Source organism: Scylla paramamosain, chromosome 20, assembly GCF_035594125.1.
Source record: "Scylla paramamosain isolate STU-SP2022 chromosome 20, ASM3559412v1, whole genome shotgun sequence".
NCBI classification, from domain to species: Eukaryota; Metazoa; Arthropoda; class Malacostraca; order Decapoda; family Portunidae; genus Scylla; species Scylla paramamosain.
The window spans coordinates 23,155,079-23,173,994 of NC_087170.1; the positions used below are offsets into that span (position 1 = coordinate 23,155,079).

General features: G+C 42.8%; 2 protein-coding genes across 13 annotated transcripts in view; both read right to left on the minus strand.

The window, feature by feature from the left end:
* LOC135110659 (uncharacterized) overlaps positions 1-5,073 on the minus strand; it is a 42,002-nt gene extending 36,929 nt beyond the window's left edge. For 4 of the 5 annotated variants that reach the window (XM_064023232.1, XM_064023230.1, XM_064023231.1 and 1 more), the window contains exon 1: positions 1,805-5,073. In XM_064023232.1, the coding sequence (XP_063879302.1) occupies positions 2,698-3,993 (1,296 nt within the window). In that variant the 5' untranslated portion in view covers positions 3,994-5,073 and the 3' untranslated portion in view covers positions 1,805-2,697. Of the gene's footprint in view, positions 1-817; positions 881-1,804 lie in introns of all 5 variants that reach the window. The other variant, XM_064023233.1, reaches the window with a different exon arrangement.
* Positions 5,074-5,213: 140 nt separating this feature from the next.
* The window catches only part of LOC135110660 (calmodulin-lysine N-methyltransferase-like), a 77,211-nt gene continuing 63,508 nt past the window's right edge, over positions 5,214-18,916 (minus strand). For 4 of the 8 annotated variants that reach the window (XM_064023235.1, XM_064023237.1, XM_064023236.1 and 1 more), the window contains 6 exons: positions 14,759-15,024; positions 13,053-13,130; positions 11,292-11,424; positions 7,966-8,116; positions 6,940-7,088; positions 6,058-6,748 (listed from right to left, as the gene is read on the minus strand). In XM_064023235.1, coding sequence (XP_063879305.1) covers positions 6,378-6,748; positions 6,940-7,088; positions 7,966-8,116; positions 11,292-11,424; positions 13,053-13,130; positions 14,759-15,024 — 1,148 coding nt within the window. In that variant the 3' untranslated portion in view covers positions 6,058-6,377. The other 4 variants (XM_064023240.1, XM_064023238.1, XR_010273350.1 and 1 more) reach the window with 4 other exon arrangements.

Below are 18,916 nucleotides of genomic sequence, written 5' to 3' on the forward strand. Positions count from 1 at the left end.
GCGGTCGGATGTATGGTAGGGCTGTTTTCAAAAGGCTTCAGTTGAACTTAGTTACACGGGTTTTTAAGGGTGTTTATACAGTTCTAGTAACAAATTAAATATATTTCAACATTATTGACAAGAGAAGCACTCTTGAGAACCCGGCTGATAGTCTTTGTGGCCTCTGAAAATAGTCGTGGTGAGAGAGCAAAGCATTTCTGAATACGAGTCTCTGAATCACCAATTAAGTCATTCCCATGAGGCAGTGCTCACCGTAACCATCATGGCTGAACAAGCACTTCGGTCTTTCAGTGGATATTTTCACAGGCTACAGAGATGACTACTCGGGATGTTTTTGGATGTTTTTGCTGTTGAAGATGCAGAATAGTTATCAAACTAGCACCTGAATCTTGGAGGAAATATCACTGAAGACCCCCCATTCCCAGTAACTTCCACCATAGCATGTTAAGTCAAGCTAGGACGTCCAAGCATTTCAGAATACTGTCCATGGTAACGGAGCAGAGGTAATTTGTGCCTCGCCCGTGAACACGCCATTAAGTTACAGCGTGTAATGAAAGGCGTCGGAACGCAGAGCATTTAGCAGCTACTGTTCTAAGGGCGGCAGTCAAGCGGTGGGGGAATGAGAGGCCGGGCCAGCAAAGGTACTGAAAAAATATCCCAAGTCGTATGCACGCGTTAACTAAACTCGGCTGCCCTTGACGGAAAATGATGATGTAGGTATGAGTATTATCGCTGACACACACACACACACACACACACATACACACACGTACATGTACATAAAAACACAAACACGCACGGACGCACGCGTTCATACCTGTAATTAATTGTGCAGCAGTGCTCTCGGGATGCAGAACGCTGTGTGTGACTTTTTGTGGCGCTGAGAGAGAGAGAGAGAGAGAGAGAGTGTGTGATAAAAAACGGCAAATCGACAGACAAACAGACAAAGCTACACGCATGCTGTCACTTGCACGGTATCAAGAAAATGGTAATAAGAAATAATCGAGACAAAGATGAGGATCCATACCAAAGTTACGAAGCTTCAAACCACCAGAGAGAATTTACTACACATCTGTTTGAGCCGAAAATCTACGAAAATTAAATATAATATATATATATATATATATATATATATATATATATATATATATATATATATATATATATATATATATATATATATATATATATATATATATATATATATATATATATATATATATATATATATATATATACACTCAGGGGCGTTAGACAAGGGTATTTCTTCTTGGTATATTATTACGCCAGGTTACTGACCCTCGTTCATTCTTGTGTGTGTTTACTTGTCCCATATGGTGAACGTAAGAGTGAACGTGAGGGTGAACGTAAGGGTGAACGTGAGGGTGAACGATCCAACTGGAAAAGGACCCTTAATTAATCTCTATGCAATACAAAATTAACATAAGTAACATCACAAAGTCCACATGAAGGCATAAGAGCAACACATTAATGAAATCACTATGCACACGTGTCAAAAAAAATAAATAAATTAACAAATACATGATAAATAAACTACTAGCTAACAAGCTATGGTGACTATCCTTACGGTGTAAAGACCCTTCTGGGTCACATAAATCTCACATGAATGATTACCTAACTATGACAATTTACGTTGAAATATCACAAAAAAAAACAACATATATGTAACAGTTCTGGGTGTAACGTAAAGTAAATACAACAGGAGAGAATAACAAGCAACAAAGTACTACACTTTCCTAATATATTCCTAAACCTATCACAAATATAACAGAGGAACACTCACCAATCTCTGGCGCTCACAGGGAATAAATCCACAGATTTAAATCCAACAAGGTGTGTGCGGCTGCTATACCACAGATAGAGTGCCGGCTCTACCTCCCTCCCTGAGCTACCTTCCCTCGGTTTACCGCTCGAGGGATTCATACACAAATGAAACACTCATTGACACTGCTCCTTCCCTCGGTTTACCGCTCGAGGGATTCATACACAAATGAAACACTCATTGACACTCATTATTCCTAGGTAGTTATCATATGAAACGAGCAAATACTATGAAACAAACAAATATGAAACGAGCAATATACAGAAATAATTTGTATAGTGACCACCATCAAACACCATGTGTTACACCCCGGCCCCAGTGCACCTTCAAAAAAGGGGGCGCTTACCTTACCTACATACTCATACATCATGTAATATACAAACTCAAATAAAGTACAAACCAATTAATAAATCACAATAATCAGTCACATAAAGAGCATCATCATTCAACTCGGTACTGAACCTGAACATGGAGTCTCGCCTAGTTCTGAAGTAGCACCTTCCAACAAACAACCTTAGTAATAGGCCTCTCGTAAGTACCTTTAGTTGTACGAACGGCTACAGAACGCACTAAGCCATCAGCACTTGGATAAGTCTCCGTTACTAATCCAAGTGGCCATTGATTTCTGGTGCAGTGGTCTTGCTTTATCAAGATCAGATCACCTTTCATGACGTTTCTTTTTGGTGTCAGCCACTTTTGTCGCTCCTGCAAAGTAGGTAGGTACTCCAGTAGCCACCTACGCCAAAAGATGTCCGCTAGGTACTGGACTTGCCTCCAGCGACGACGGTATAAGTCTCCGCGTTCAAACTTCCCAGGTGATCCTCCTCAGTCTTCATGGTATACACTAATGGAAGTCACTTCACTTCTGCTATATCCTCTAGCTTAGCACAGTCAAATGCAGGTTGCTTTGGCCAACTAGATATATCCAAGAACAGAAAAGCAGGTCCCTTACACCACCGCTCCTCATTAAGAAGTTCTTGTGCTGTCATTCCTCTTGAAGCAATATCCCCAGTGTTCTGCATGGTGGGCACATATCTCCATTGGTCTGGTATGACGTGTTCTAAAATTTTTGCCACTCTGTTAGCTACGTATGTCTGAAATCTTTTTTCAGGAGTTTGTAGATACCACAACACAATGGTACTGTCTGTCCAATAGACTGATTTCTCTAGTGGCATTTGTAGCTCCTTTTGCAAAAGTGTGTCAAGTCTCACTTCTTCCAGTGCTGCAGCTAGTTCTAAGCGAGGTATGGTAGAACCCTTTAAAGGTGCAAGTCTGGATTTTGCCATAAGGAGATTAACAGAAACCTGTTGAGTTTCATAGACAGTCCGTAAGTAAGCCACGGAACCATATCCGTACTCAGACGCGTCACAGAAGTGGTGTAATTGGACCGTCTTCATAAGAAGTTTATTAGGCATGATACATCTAGGAATACTGAATTCTTTAATGACATGAAGGTCATTCAGCCACCGGCCCCATTGTTCTTCCACGTCTCTTGACAAAGGCTCATCCCATTCTTTTTCTTGTTTACACAGCTGCTGAAATAGCCTTCTAGCTGACAACACAAATGGGCTTACAAGCCCTAACGGGTTATACACTGTGCTTAAGGCACTCAGAATACCTCTCCTGCTCTTGTGGTGGTTCTTTACTTGCACATCTACCTTTAAACAATCAGATTCAATTTCCCACAACATACCCAGTGCACGTTCTGTTGGCAGTTCGTCCCGGTTGATATCCAGAGAGGTGAAAGACCTTCCCCACTCCTTCTCTGGTATACTATTCATCAGCTCTGGTGAGTTGGAGACAAATTTGGTGAGATGAAAACCTCTCATTGACAGTAGTTGTATCACCTGTTTTACAAGAGGTACTGCAACTTCAAGAGTATGCACAGATTTTAAGCAATCATCCACATAGAAGTTATGCATCACTGTACTTAATACAATCTCCGGAAATTCTTCATATTCTTTTGTCACTTGCTGGAGTGCATAAGTTGCACAGCTCGGACTCCACACCCCACCAAATAGATGAGAGGTCATGTGATAAACCAAAGCTTGTTTCCTGGTATCATCATCTTGAAACCACAGGAAGCGTAATACATCCCTGTCATCTGGAGTAACTCTAATTTGGTGGAACATTGATTCAATGTCAGCCATAAATGCAATGGGTCCTTCCCTGAACCTTAACAGAACACCCACCAGCTTGTTAGCGAGATCTGGTCCTTGGCACACATGATCGTTTAGAGATAACTCCCCATACTTTGCAGCACAGTCAAAAACTATCCTAATTTTGTCTGACTTCTTAGGGTTGTGCACAGGATGGTGTGGCAAATACCATACTTTACCATCAGCTCGGCTGCTTTCACACCAGACACGCGTGAAGGAACACTCCTATCTCAGTGCGTCATACATACATACATACATATATATCTCCGTGCATCATGACGGAGGATTATTAGCAAGAGCCGATCTTGTATCATAGGGAGGGTGAAAAGGCACAAGCGGGGACGGGACTCAGCTACCCGCCACACATTACATAGTGGCATTACCTTCCTAATCTGAAACAATTCTGTAATATCGACATTATGACTTAAACAATGTGATTTATGTTATCATATTGGAAAGCAATTAAGTATTATGGCCATAATTTGTTTCTAAACACGAAAACATTTTGAGGCATGGAGAGTTGAATCTTGCGGGGTTGGACATCACCCTTGAGGATGTCATTCAAATGTGACCCATGTGTGAAACTGTGCGCTCCTCGTCTGGTGAAAGTGTGGCCGAGTTGTTTACCTGAACTGCTCCGAGGTCTGGCGCGGCGCCCTGCAGGCCTCACAATGAAGGGAGTTCCTGCCGGCGCGCACACACTGAAGTTAATTACACGGATCAGTAAACGGTGGCACATCCGAGCCTTGTGAGAGCGCGTACCTGTAAATTGTCGTGATGATGATGCATATCTAATTTTTCCAATCCTAGAAAGCGAAATTACCTTGGCTAATGTGAGTGTTTGAAAGTTTTGAATGTACCTACTTGATTTACTGCCACTTCCTCATACACTCTCTCTCTCTCTCTCTCTCTCTCTCTCTCTCTCTCTCTCTCTCTCTCTCTCTCTCTCTCTCTCTCTCTCATTCTGATATTGAAACATTGCATCATTCTGAATGAGCACATCGCGAGAGAATAATGTTGGGTATCGAAGCACGAGGCACTGGGGCCAGAATACATCAACAGCTATTGGACCATCGGCTCCTCCGGGGCAGCATTTGCATAATGGGAAGCTGAATTTTGGGGAGAAAGTGGCGGGCTATAGAGAGCCATATGTCACGTCAAAGGGTACAAGCCACTCCACCACGCACAGGAACAAACAATTAAAGCCAGTAATGACTTATTCTGTATTTCCTAATATGACAAAGGAAAGAAGACATTTTTTATTTACATTACACCTTCTTATGCAATAAATGGACAGTTTCGTGCTTCTCATCATTCTCTTTCTTATGTGTTGATTGCTTCTTGCTTGGCTTGTGTCCCTTTACCAACACTCGAAGAACAACACTAGGTAGCACTGCACTGAGGTATGTATGACAGTCTCTCTTCACCATTGAGCCTCAGGTGATACAGAAAACGGACACATTTCAACTGCACACGAAACCTACCGCTGTGACACGTGAACTTTCCATTGCAAACTGTAGAAAAGAGAAAGGGAACTGTAGAAGAGGAAAAAACTAATATTCCACGTGATGAAATCTGCCAGGCCCGTCTTTGTAGTTGACTCTTGATGACTTTGAGTGTTGGAACGCTACCTGACAACATCTTGCAGCACTGAACTGACTGACTGATTGATTCGAAGCGCAACATCGGGGTCATACAGCACCATGCAACATTGGTGGAGGAGGACAAGCCTGCCCTCCCCTGAAGGATTCGAGGTTCCGTCCACACAAGGCTAGATACAGATTCAAATCCCAAGGGCGCCTCTGCTTTGACACACGCACGTTTCAGCTTGCGAAAATAGAAATAACCAATACAAAACGCCAGTCTATTACTGGACACTCGACGGGCAGAACTCTCCCCTGGCGATTGGCAATGAAAATAAAGTCCAGCGCCGAGACACACGTCACGCCGATTACACCACAATGATGAATAATGAGAATACTGATAGCGACAGCAGTGACAGAGGACTCCACTCCGCCAGCCATCTGCCGCGGGCGCCTCCACGCTCGCCTGGAAATGAGAGCAAAAAAAAAAGGGGGAAATAGACCATTACTGACGCTGAAAAAAATAGGGAGTAAAGAGGACAGCAAGTTGAAGGAGGAAAGGGTCACTCCGCAGTACTTGTGAGTCTTAAGGAAGGAGGAAATTCTGCGAACAATGCTTCACTGAAGTAAGATGAACCAGAACGTGTATATCTATAAGCCTTGAGTATAGGTATTACGTACTTACTCGTATGTGTCCATAATTTCAGCACATTACGAGGGAGAAGGGAAAGAGGAGGAGGAGACCTGTTGATATGTCACAAAAGTAAATGCTAAACTGCTTGCTACTAGTATTTATGGGAAAACAAGATAGAAGAGGAAAAGGAGGACGAGCAGAGAGGAAACAAAGAAGCAGTAAGAGTAAGTAAAGAATAATCCAACAATAACAAAGAGAAGGATAAGGATAATGACAATCACAAGTAAAAGGAGAAAGAAGAAGACGGAGAAGACAAGTAGGAAAGTGAATTCAGCAAGAATGAGGTAGAGGAAAACGGAGTGACGCAAGAGAGGAAGCAGGAGATCTAGCAGGTAGGAGTGGCAGCAGCAGTGTAGTCCCTCACCAGGTGTCGTGGCGCGGCTCACTAACACCCCAGGGACGCCAGCACCTAAGGAACCATTGTGCACCGTGGAGGACCCTGACGTGTGCACCGCCGCCGGCTCCTCCCCTGTGTGCGTCAAGTTAAAGGTGCACATGAAGAACTCTTTCATGTACACAAAATAAAACATTATAAAGATCCACACAAAACATTTGCCACACAGCCTAAGAAAGCACTCATGGGGGATACACACACACACACACACACACACACACACACACACACACACACACACACACACACACACAGTACCGACCCACCGTTTACCACATGGACCTGAACGGAGGCCGAATCAGCGAAGTGTGGCATACAAGTGTAATTGCCCACGTCCTCCTTGGTGGCTCGGGTGATGAACAGCTTGGAGGTGGTGTACGAAGGGGTCTTCTCGATCTCCACGCTCACGCCGCCCCTGGAGGAGAGACACGGCGGTAAAAGATGAGAGGATGGTAGACGCGTGGAAGAAGGGCAGCGCGTCGAGGATACGAGGGAATAGAGGATAGGAAGGGAAGAGGGAGGGATGGAAAACTCGAGGGATATTGTACTGAGCAGGGAGTGGAGCGCAAGAGAGAGAGGGGGAGAAAGTGAGAAAGAGAACGGGGAGGCGGGACAAGACGGAGGAGAGCGCAAGAGAAGGTAGAGCGGGGAGTGAGAAAGGAAGGACGGGAAACAACGAGAAAGCGAGAAAGTAAGGTAGAGAAAAGGAGAGGAGAGAAGCGAGAGATGAGAGGAGAGCAGGTGGAGGAAGGAAGTGATGACGAGGCAAGGCAGATAAGGAGAGATAAAGAGTCGATGAGGTAGAGACACACACACGTTATTGCTTCAGTCCGCTTATACATTCTTTCCCCTGCCTTCACTATTACGTCGCCTGAGTGCACGAGTCCGCAAGGGAGATAATAATAATCCGCCGAGCGCAGGTAGCGAAATCCGGAGAGAGGGAGTTAAGAGACAGCAAGGAGAAGCTTTGCACGGTGAAGCGACGCGAAGACACGGAGCAAATTGGAGAGCAGACAGAGAGAGAGAGAGAGAGAGAGAGAGAGAGAGAGAGAGAGAGAGAGAGAGAGAGAGAGAGAGAGAAAAGAAGAAGAAAAAAAAGAAGAAGAAGAAGGAAAGAAACAGCAAAACGAAAGTGGTTGAAAATAGATCGCGCGCGCACACACACACACACACACACACACACACACACACACACACACACACACACACACACACACACACACACACACACACACACGTACTCGTACAAATGTCGAATATTTTGAGCCAGAGTACCCAAACCTGACACACACCTGGGCGAGTCATAATCAAGGGCGTGGGCGTCGCGGAACCAGGTGACGCCACCCACGTGGTCCGAATGTGTATTAACTCTGCAGGTGAGGCGAATGGTGGAGCCTTTCTGCACGTACACCTCCGTCGGGCCCTCGATCCTCGCCTGCTGGACTTATGGGAGGAAGAAGAAAGGAGACAAACTTCACACTTCAGAACAGAATAACATCTTTACCTAATAGAGAACATGGTAAGGAGTTAAACGCACTATAGTGTACCTTAAGACTTATCAAGGGACATCAGAGAGGACAGTAAATGTGAGGCATCATAGAAGATATATAGACAATGTTCAGGACATCGTGTTAGGGCATTTCAGGATATGTCAAGGACCAAAAGAAGAGAGACTTTCAACGAACAAGAGCAAGTAGGCCATTACAGAACAATAAGACGTCAGATAAGGTTTGCTGTGATAGCCTAAATTTAACGGATAGCCAAAGGAGTGGAAATATGGAAACAGAGTGGAGAGTATGGATCGTTAACTCTTTGACTGCTACACCTTCTCAACACCTTGACATCATAGTCTTGTATAAGTTCAGATGACGTTTTTGAAAGATTACACGTGCTGCAAAAGGTATCATCGAGTATCTAGTAAAGTTTTTTTTTTTTTCAGTTTTGTTGAGCAAAATTTCCTAATGTAACTAAGAATAAAATTACATGTGGTATTCGCATTCCTTGTCCTGCAGTGAATCATAGCTACTGATGACAATACATTACGTACAGCACACCAGAAAACACCACGGTGCAACGATTACAGACCAAGTACACCTCGTTAAGCACCAACAAGGGACAGACATCCACGTGATGGTGTTTAAATAGGGGCACATTGTTAATTAGATAAGAGGTGAGCAACACTGAATCCATCCCCATTTTGTGCTAAATCAATTAAATGGTAAACTGAAGCGCTAAAACACACACACACACACTCTCTCTCTCTCTCTCTCTCTCTCTCTCTCTCTCTCTCTCTCTCTCTCACCCACACACACACACATACACACACACACACACTAAGCGTCCCCCAATTTGTTTCTCGAGAATTAGATTTCCCTCTTTCTCTCTACCTTAATTTTCCTACTCCCCTTCTCTTCTCCCTTTTCCGTCTCTCATTCTCCCTCTCCTCTCAACATTACTGTGTTTTCTTTACCTTGTTTTCTCTCTCTCTCTCTCTCTCTCTCTCTCTCTCTCTCTCTCTCTCTCTCTCTCTCTCTCTCTCTCTCTCTCTCTCTCTCTCTCTCTGTTTTTTTTTTCTCTTTCTCTTTCAACTAATCAACATCATCCCTTCAATTATCACTTGATTTGCAGTTTACTCCCTTTCTTCTCTTGTTCGCGTATCTCTTCCTCTCCCTCATTTATCCATTGTTCTTTATTCCTTTCATTCCTTCTCATTTGCTCCTTCCTTCATTACGCTTCCCCTTACGTATCTGTCTCGTAATTTTCAACTTTCATCTATATATATATATATATATATATATATATATATATATATATATATATATATATATATATATATATATATATATATATATATATATATATATATATATTATTTTTTTGGTCTCTTTCCAGTCTCTCTTCTCTAGTTTCGTTCTTGTGTATTTCACTTTTAAAACTTTCTCTTTACGTATGTAGTTCATTTCCTACTCCTATTTTCTCTCCTTTTATCCTCTCTCTCTCTCTCTCTCTCTCTCTCTCTCTCTCTCTCTCTCTCTCTCTCTCTCTCTCTCTCTCTCTCTCTCTCTCTCTCTCTCACGGTGCTCCTCTTTTATCTTCCGTTCCCTATCTAATGTCTTCTCTTTCATCTTTTCGTTTTTACCTTTTTCATTCTTATTTATTTTTCCGTGTGAGTTTTCGTCTTTCCTTCCTTCCTTTCTGCCGCTTTTTTTCTCTCTCTTTTTTAGATGTAGTTTTATTTTTTCATCAATATCATTATAATTCTCTCTCTCTCTCTCTCTCACTCTCTCTCTCTCTCTCTCTCTCTCTCTCTCTCTCTCTCTCTCTCTCTCTCTCTCTCTCTCTTGCTCTTCACAATTCCTTTCCTACCTTTCCTTCCAATCATTGTCTCTTTCCTTCTTCCATCAGCATCCCTTCTTCATTTTCCTCCATCCTTCAGTCACTCCTTTCATTCTGTCTTCAACTTTTGCTATTTACTCTTCCTGTGTGCCGTTTCTTCATTTTCTTTCCCTTCTTTCTTCATTCGCTTTCTTTCACATTATCACTTTTTTCACTTTCTCTACACCCACGCATTTCTTTCCTTGCTTCCCTTTGCAGTGTATTTTTGTGACTCAGTTCCACTTTGTTTTCTTTCGCTACACTGCTTGCCTTCGCCACGCCCTCGCTATTTGAGTTCCTCTCCCTCTTCGCTTCCCTTTGGCATTCCCTCTACGGCGAAGGCAAGGCTTATACTACTCTGTGTCCATAAAAGGGACTTGTATCTTGCATCTTAGAGTCCCACAAGGTCCTCTCTTTTCCCCATTTTACTTTTCCTAGCTCTCCTCCTTCTCCTCCTCTTCCTCCTCCTCCTCCTTGTCTTTCTTCTTTTTACTATTTTTGTCTCCTTTGCTCGCTGGCTGTTATTCTTTATTTTTCCTAGTCTCACTTTTTTTTATTTACCGTCTACTCTTGTCTCTCGTTTCCTTTGTTCTTTTTTTTTTCTTTTTCTTTTTTTTTGCTCCTTTCCTTCATTCACTCTTCCTTTTTTTCAGTTTTATAATGTATTTTCATTTTGACTTTCTTTTATATCACCGACCATTTTATATTTCTAAACCTTTATTAATTCAATCTTATTTTTTGTCCTCTACTCGTTGATATCTGTTTTTTTTTTTTTTTTTCCTTTTCTTACATTTTTTTTTCAGTTTTACTTATTCATTTAGTCTGTTTCCTATCTCTGTTTTCCTTCACCTTCCTTTTAACCAATCACTTTTTTTTTAACTCCGTTCCTTCATCCAATCTTCCTTTTTCTGTAGGTACTTTCTTATCACTCTCACTCACGGGCCTTCCTTTCATATCCCCCCACAGCAGTCTCTCTCTCTCTCTCTCTCTCTCTCTCTCTCTCTCTCTCTCTCTCTCTCTCTCTCATTCTTTGCTCCAATCGTTCCCCCTTTCTTCCTCAATTTCTTCATCTTTCATCCTTCCTTTTATCCTCATCAGTCTTACCTTTCCCCCTCTCTCTCTCTCTCTCTCTCTCTCTCTCTCTCTCTCTCTCTCTCTCTCTCTCTCTCTCTCTCTCTCTCTCTCTCTCTCTCTATCTATCTATCTATCTATCTATCTATCTATCTATCTATCTATCTCTCACCTTCCACGGCCAGATTGTAAAGGAGGTACTTCTTGTCCTTGACTGAAGCCTGACACTCGTAAACACCAGCATCCCTCAAGGTCACAGGATTAATCACCAAGGACCACTGATCACTCTCCTCCGCGTGCAGAGCCTGCGGGAGAAGACGAAGAGGAGGCGGCGAGATGAGAGAAGTAAAGGCAGAGGGCTGGGGGATACAAACAAAAGAAGGAGAGAGAGAGTGAAAGAGGAGAGTACGATAACAAGTAGGACGGAGGGAAGAAATACAACAGTAATAAGTCAGGAGATGGAAAGAGAAGGATGAAAGAAGCATCAGGCAAGGAAGGACAAAATGGAGAGAAAGAGGAGAAGAGAGGATGAGGATGTAATAAAGAGGGTAAAAAACAGGAAGAATATGAAAGGAAGAATATAAAAGTAAAAGGAAAAGAAGGAGAAAAAAGATGAGAGTAGAAGAAAGGATGCAAAAATAGAGGAAAGGAAGGAGGGAATGAAGAAAAAAGGAGAAAGATGACACATGAAACAAGAACAGATAGGAAGGAGGAATAATAAAGAAGGAAGAGAATATAAAAGATGAAGAGAATAGATAATGGAAACTCACATGGAGGATGGAGAGAAGAGAAAAAGAACGCTGGAAGGAAGAGGAAGAATAAAAAAAAAGGGAAAATAAAACAGGCATGAAAGAGATAAAGGATGATAAAAGGAAAACAAACGAGAACAAAAACAAAGAATACACAGAAGTGAGAAGAGTGAAGGAATAGAAGGAAGAAAGAGAAGGAAAGTGGAAGCGGATGGCAGGGAGAGACAAAAAAGACAAGGTAAAAAATAACAGAAGAAACGAAAGAAAAAAGAAACGAAAAAAAAAAAAAAAACGACATAGGACAAGAATCATGCAGCAGAACGAAAGAAACATGGAGCGAGAAACGTTAAATAGAGAGAGTAAAAGGGGAAGAGAAAGAATAGAAAGACAAAATGAAGGAGTGGAGGAGAAGAGGTGCATGAAAGAAGAGGGATTAGGATAAAGGCGAGTAAAATACAGATAAAATGAAAGCACGAGGAGGAGGAGGAGGAGGAGGAGGAGGAGGAGGAGGAGGAAGAAAGAAAGAGTAAGGGATTGAAAAGTGATTGGGAGAAAGATGAGGCCGCAGGGGTGACAGGAAGCTGGGGACAGACAGGGAGGAGGAGGACAAAGGGAGGAGAGTGGGAGGAAGGAAGGAAGAAAGAATGAATGAATGACGTTAATATTTTTTGAGAAATTGATGTACCAGAGAGAGAGAGAGAGAGTGAGAGAGAGAGAGAGAGAGAGGGAAAAGAGAAAGGAAAACAGAAGAGGGAAGAAGGGGAACACGTAAAATAGCAAGAGAAACAACAAAGAAGAGGAGCAGAGGGGGAGGAGAAAGGAAGAAAGGGCAAGGGAAGGAGGGAAGATTGAGTGATGGAGAGGGTGAGAGAAGGAAGGAAGGAAGGAAGGAAGGAAGGAGAGGGGGAGATGATGAGGTGAGGTTGTCAGCGGTGAGCGGCGAGGTTAAGCGCAAATGGAAAACCGAGTGGGGAAAAATAAGAAGACAAATGGAAGGGCAGCTGAAGAATTTTCAAAACAGACTCGCCAAGAATCATCGTCTAAAAAATTTAAGTTAAAGTCAATTTCAACTTTATTTTACCCCTTCCCCCCCATCTCTCTCTCTCTCTCTCTCTCTCTCTCTCTCTCTCTCTCTCTCTCTCTCTCTCTCTCTCTCTCTCTCTCTCTCTCTCTCTCTGTCTTACCTGGAAACGGTCGTCGTTGGTAAATGTGTACACGCCCACCGTCAGCACGTGCAGGTCCCTTCTTCGGATCCAAGACACCTGCAGTACAGCACTAGAGTCACCTAAAGCACCTTCATCCTCACTACATACTGCACCAGGGCCTATGATTACTCTACGGGCCTTACTTTGTACCTGCACCATATATCTCCGTTAAGACACTCGAGGCATGCCACCGCACCACGCCTAATTTGTATTCATATGTGTTTCTCAGCCAGACAAGGAATTTAAGTGACGCTGTTGTGACTATTCTGTGTTTATATGTTAATCACCGTCATGTACAGCATAGTTATGTCTGGTATTTCTATCCTATGCAGGTTGTACATCTCTCCATCCCTATACAAGTTGTGTTTCCTGTAATCATCTCAACTCTATACGACTTATATTTCTCTCCCTATAAAAGGTACATTTCTATCCATCCCTATATCGACATCACTCTACAAGTTATACCTCTATGCATCTCCTCACGCACCTATATAAGTTATATTTCTAGTATTTCATCTCTGTACGAGCAGTAATCACGTATTCCTGCAGCAAAGACAGACGCCTTTGCTTCATCACTTCTCTTTGTCAGCTTTTAATTTTCATTCCCTCTCACTTGTCAAGCGGGAAGTGAGCAATTACATTATCTTATCCCCACATGTAATATCTCTGTCGATTGATGTTCTTTTTATCCTCCCCCCGCTTCCCCCGCCCTGCTTCACGTAATCATCACACAGGTAATCATCACTCACGCTAACAAGCCAACTCGGGTCACCACTAATAAGCCGGAACGAGAAAAGAAAAAGAGGTAAGCGTTGATTACACAGGTAAAACAAAGACCACATGAGAGAACCACAGTGAAAGAACGTGGTGGGAATAAAGGAAGAAATAAGGAGAATGTGAAGGAGAGAAAGAGAAAGAATAAAAGACTAAAAGAAGACGTGGAATAAGAAGGTTACCTGATATGCTTGAGGAGAGGAGAAGATATGACTCGAGAAAAATGCTTGTAAAACCGCGCATACGGACGGGAATATAATGTTACAAAGGCGAGGAAAGACGGCGAGTAATAATTAAGAAAAACTAATTAGACGAGGTAATGAGAGACTCGGAGAGAATGATATAACAAAAGAAAAGATAAGAGAGAGAGAGAGAGAGAGAGAGAGAGAGAGAGAGAGAGAGAGAGAGAGAGAGAGAGAGAGTCAGTGTCCGTAGGTAAGCAGTGCGTTGCGTCACCACTCGTGCCTCGTCTCCCCGAGTCTCGTAAAAAAGGGAGCTGAAAGAGCAGAAGAGACCGGGAAGGCGGAAAAGAAAGGAAAAGATGAGAACTTTGTGAGAAAATAGATACATAAGAAAATAAATAACAAGAAGTGCGAAACAAAACAGTGCGATGAAAATATTAAAGAAGAAAGAAAAAAAATGTATAATAAAAGTGAAGTAATGGGAGAAAACAAAGGGAAAAAAAGAATATTAATAGAAGAAAGAAACGAGGGAAGGAAGGAAAGAAAGAACGAAAAGACATAAAAGAGAGAACAAATAGCAATAATTAATCACACTTCACTCACAACAATACTACAAAAAGTAAAAAGAAAACGAAAAAAACAAGACACACCAAACTGTATAAAAACAACGACAAAACAAATCATAAAGTAAAGATGGAAGGGGCAGCAGCATCCCGCCCGGCAGCACACCTCGCGCCGGTCACCCACCACGTGCTTGCCAAGGTTCTTCACCACGCAGGTAAGCACCACCTTCTGTCCCACCAACGCCGTAAGGTTCGTGCCCCCCGGAGCCTCCTCGAAGTATGCCTCGTCCTGAGTGTTAGCGCGACCCCAGGTAATATGAGGCACTGCTGCGGTTCCTCCTCTTCTATCTCCTTCTCCTCCACTCTCGTCTCCCTTCTGCGGCGGCTGCTGCTGTTGTTGCTGTGTTTTCTGCTCCCTGCCGCCGTCACCACCTGCAGGTAGAAAACGTAGTGAATGATGATCTACTGACATACCCTCCTTTTTTTCCTTCTCTATTACTCCGTTTCACTTCCTCTATCTCCTCTTCCTCTTCCTCCATGTCATTTTTTTTTTTTTTGTAAACTTTTGGATGGTGAATTATCAGTATTTCTTTTCTATTAAAGTTTCCACCACCATCGGGAATAAACAATAGGTGAAGCCACTTTATGTGATTAGATTATTTGCCTGTTTTGAACTTTTCTTCATGAGGAAGATGGAAGGGAGATTAGTTTTCTTACCCAGTGGGAACGCCTTCTGGGAAAATGACAGAGTGAGAGTGGAAGTAGGGGTATTAGTAGAGATGGTGGTGGTGGTGGTGGTGGCGGCGACTGGGGTTTTAGTAGAAGTAGTAGCAGTAGTAGTAGTAGTAGTCGTAATAGTAGTAGTAATAGGAACAACAATAATTATAGCAGCAAAGAGTAGTAGTATTTCTATAGTAACAATAGCACAAGAAGTAATAGTGAAAGAAGTAGAAAATGATAAATTAGTCCTATTTATTTGAGTACATAGGATATACACCTACCTGAAAATCACACACACACACACACACACACACACACACACACACACACACACGCCTGCATTTAGAACAGGACTAATAATTCCTAGAACAGATAAAGGTGACAGGTAGAGACAAACATACCTGAAATCTCACTCGTTTTCTATCACGGGAAAGATACTGCAACCCTGCGTCCCATTTTCTTTCGCTGACATGTCCATCCCATTAATTTTAGTCTCTTTTTTTTTATTATTTACTTTATAATATAATCATTTCCTCATTTGCCTTCCCGATAACGGAGTCCGATAATCCATTGCACGCTAAGGAGAAGGATGTGTATTAAATGAACGTAAAAATGGCTGTAAAGAAAGAAAATGAGGCATAAGAGAGAGAGAGAGAGAGAGAGAGAGAGAGAGAGAGAGAGAGAGAGAGAGAGAGAGGAGAGAGAGAGGAGAGAGAGAGAGAGAGAGAGACCAAAGAAAATAAATAAAGTGATAAAGTAAATAGCAAAATCATGAGGATAAAAAAAAAATAGAAAATAGAAAGAAACGAGGAAAAAGAGGGAAAACATTAATAAAGGGAAAAAAATAGTAGAGGAAGAGAAAAGAACTCGGATAACAAAACGCTGAAGAAAGGAACTGAGAGAAGAGGAAGGTTATAAAACCGATCTAGACACGAAATAAAAAAAAAATGAATAAATAAAAAAAATTAAATAAAAAACAAGGACATGAAACCCAAACTAAATAATACACCATAACAAATAAAAAAAAAATTTAAAAAAGCAAGCACAATTAAAAAAAGTTTACCCGTCCCAGCCATTCCTCTAGACTCCTAAACTCCCCGCTACTCCCAACATGACCACTTCTCCCCCTTCTTCAGAGACCAGCGACCACTTCTAGGTCATAACTAGGCCCTCCAGGCAGTCACGGGCAATTATCCCGCTCGTTAACCCCAAAGTCATTCGTTTTCAAGTTACCGTCGTCGAGATTTACGAGGTAACTTAGAGATCGCAATTGCAGTCGTGGGTTTCTCCGCTGAATGGGAACTGGACCCTCAGAGCACCGTGGCCTCGCGTCCCTTCCTCCTGCACCAGCCTGCGGAGTGAGTCTCGAGAGAAGGCCACGGTATTCTGTCCTCTTCAGCCTCCTGCTCCTCCTACTAGTCTCGTTCATGCTAGTCCTCATCCGCATCTCTCTCTCTCTCTCTCTCTCTCTCTCTCTCTCTCCTCTCTCATCTCTCTCTCTCTCTCTCTCTCTCTCTCTCTCTCTCTTGTGGTTGTCAATACGTAAAGTCCATCCGGAAAAAACGTATAAGGAATGAATAGATAAGTTGATCCATATATAGATAGCCAGGTATATACGTGGATAAACTGATAATAAATAATTCACAAATAAGAAACTTGACCATATAGGGTAAAAAGTATTAGAGAGAGAGAGAGAGAGAGAGAGAGAGAGAGAGAGAGAGAGAGAGAGAGAAGAGAGAGAGAGAGAGAGAGAGAGAGAGAGAGAGAGAGAGAGAGAGAGAATGCCAAAAAGAAACAGACACAAACCAACAGACAGGCAGAGAGAAATAGAAAGAAAGAAAAAACCGACAGACACACAGACAGACAGAGCGAGACTACAACACAGCACAGTCGACGCTCCTGTAAATATAGACCAATGCGATTTTCCAGGCAAATTAGTCCTTCCTTATGCCGCTGGCCCTTCAAGTCACACGAGCCACGGCGCCGTGTCCGCACTTACCGACTCTCGACTCTATAAACTCCCATCCCTTCCCGCTGACTCTATAAAAGTGAGGACGGAGCGTAAATTCGGGGCCAAAGGAGAGTAGAGTCTTCGGGATAATGGAGAATTCGGCGGAGCGACAGTTCGGTCCAATCAATTCGGTAAAACACTACTGACAACATCGGCGCCGGAAAAGATGAAATCCAATTACAGATCGCTCGCTGAGGGAGGTAGGGAGGAACTCTCTCTCTCTCTTTCTCTCTCTCTCTCTCTCTCTCTCTCTCTAGCACAAGGGGATGGTTAGTTTGCACAGGGCCAGAAGGGAATGAGGGAAGGGAGGGAAGGAAGGGCAAGAGGAAAGGCGGGATAGTTCATGAATTAAGGAAAGGAGGGTAGGAAAGATTTATGGAAGAAAGCAAGATAAAAATAACCAAAAATAAAAGAAAGAAAATGTCCTTTCCATGAGTGAAATTAGTAAAAATAAGCCTTCAGAGAGAGAGAGAGAGAGAGAGAGAGAGAGAGAGAGAGAGAGAGAGAGAGAGAGAGAGAGAGAGAGAGAGAGAGAGAGAGATCAACCAATCAAGTCTCGCCAATCATATCACCACAGCCACGCTCCACCAATGAGTGCACGGGTCTCATCAAGCCTTCACCAATCACACTCGAGCTATGAAAATTCACCTTGGCACGTATCAGCTCACGCCACTCACTCCCTCCACTTCCCTCCACTTCCCTCCACCACCAATCCTCTCGCTCCAGTCACTCATCCCCACTAAGCATCTCCTCCTCTCCCGCAGATTACATTTCCCCAATCAAGACTAGCGGGTCGGGGTGCCTCGATCTCTCATTTCTAAAGTTGGGATAAAACTTTAAGCTGCAAGTTGTGGAGGAAGCAAGGAATAGTTCAGGATTTCGTCTCTTTGCGGTACGATTCGCTAATCAGCAAGAAGAGACGAGCGCCGATTGGGATTTGCAAGATTAGACTCATTAGCATGTTGATCTAAAGGGGACTTGAGAGTTTACTGACATGAGTGTTGTGCTGTGGTGAGTTATAGGTAGTCAGTATCAAACACACACACACACACACACACACACACACACACACACACACACCGTAACGTTACCTTTCCTAAACAAGTTAACGGGGCAATGGCAACACTAACTGAATTTCCCCTCCACCTGTTCCCTCTTCCCCTCGCCCTCAGTCCTCTTATCCCTCTTCCTCGGTTCTCTTTCCCTCTCCCTCTCCCCTCTTTTCCCTCTTTCCTCTCTCTCTCTCTCTTCCTGTCTCCCCTCTGGCCCTTCATTCATGGCTAGTCGTCTCCCCATTCCTTTTCCTCTCTCTCCCCTCTCTTTCTTTTCCTTACCCTCCTTCTTTGCTTACCCATTCCCACCTTTTCCTCCCTTCCTTTCCATCCCATCAAGCCTACACGTGGCACTCCCTGTATCACACATACTTACCTATTTCCACTCATCATCCCCATCCATAAATGTGCCTATCTTCTTTTAAAGCTCTCTAATGACTCAGCACTAACAACCTGATTACTGAGTCCATTCCATTCATCTACCACTCTATTTGAAAATCAATTCCTTCCTATATATTTCTTAAATCTGTTTTTTTTAAGA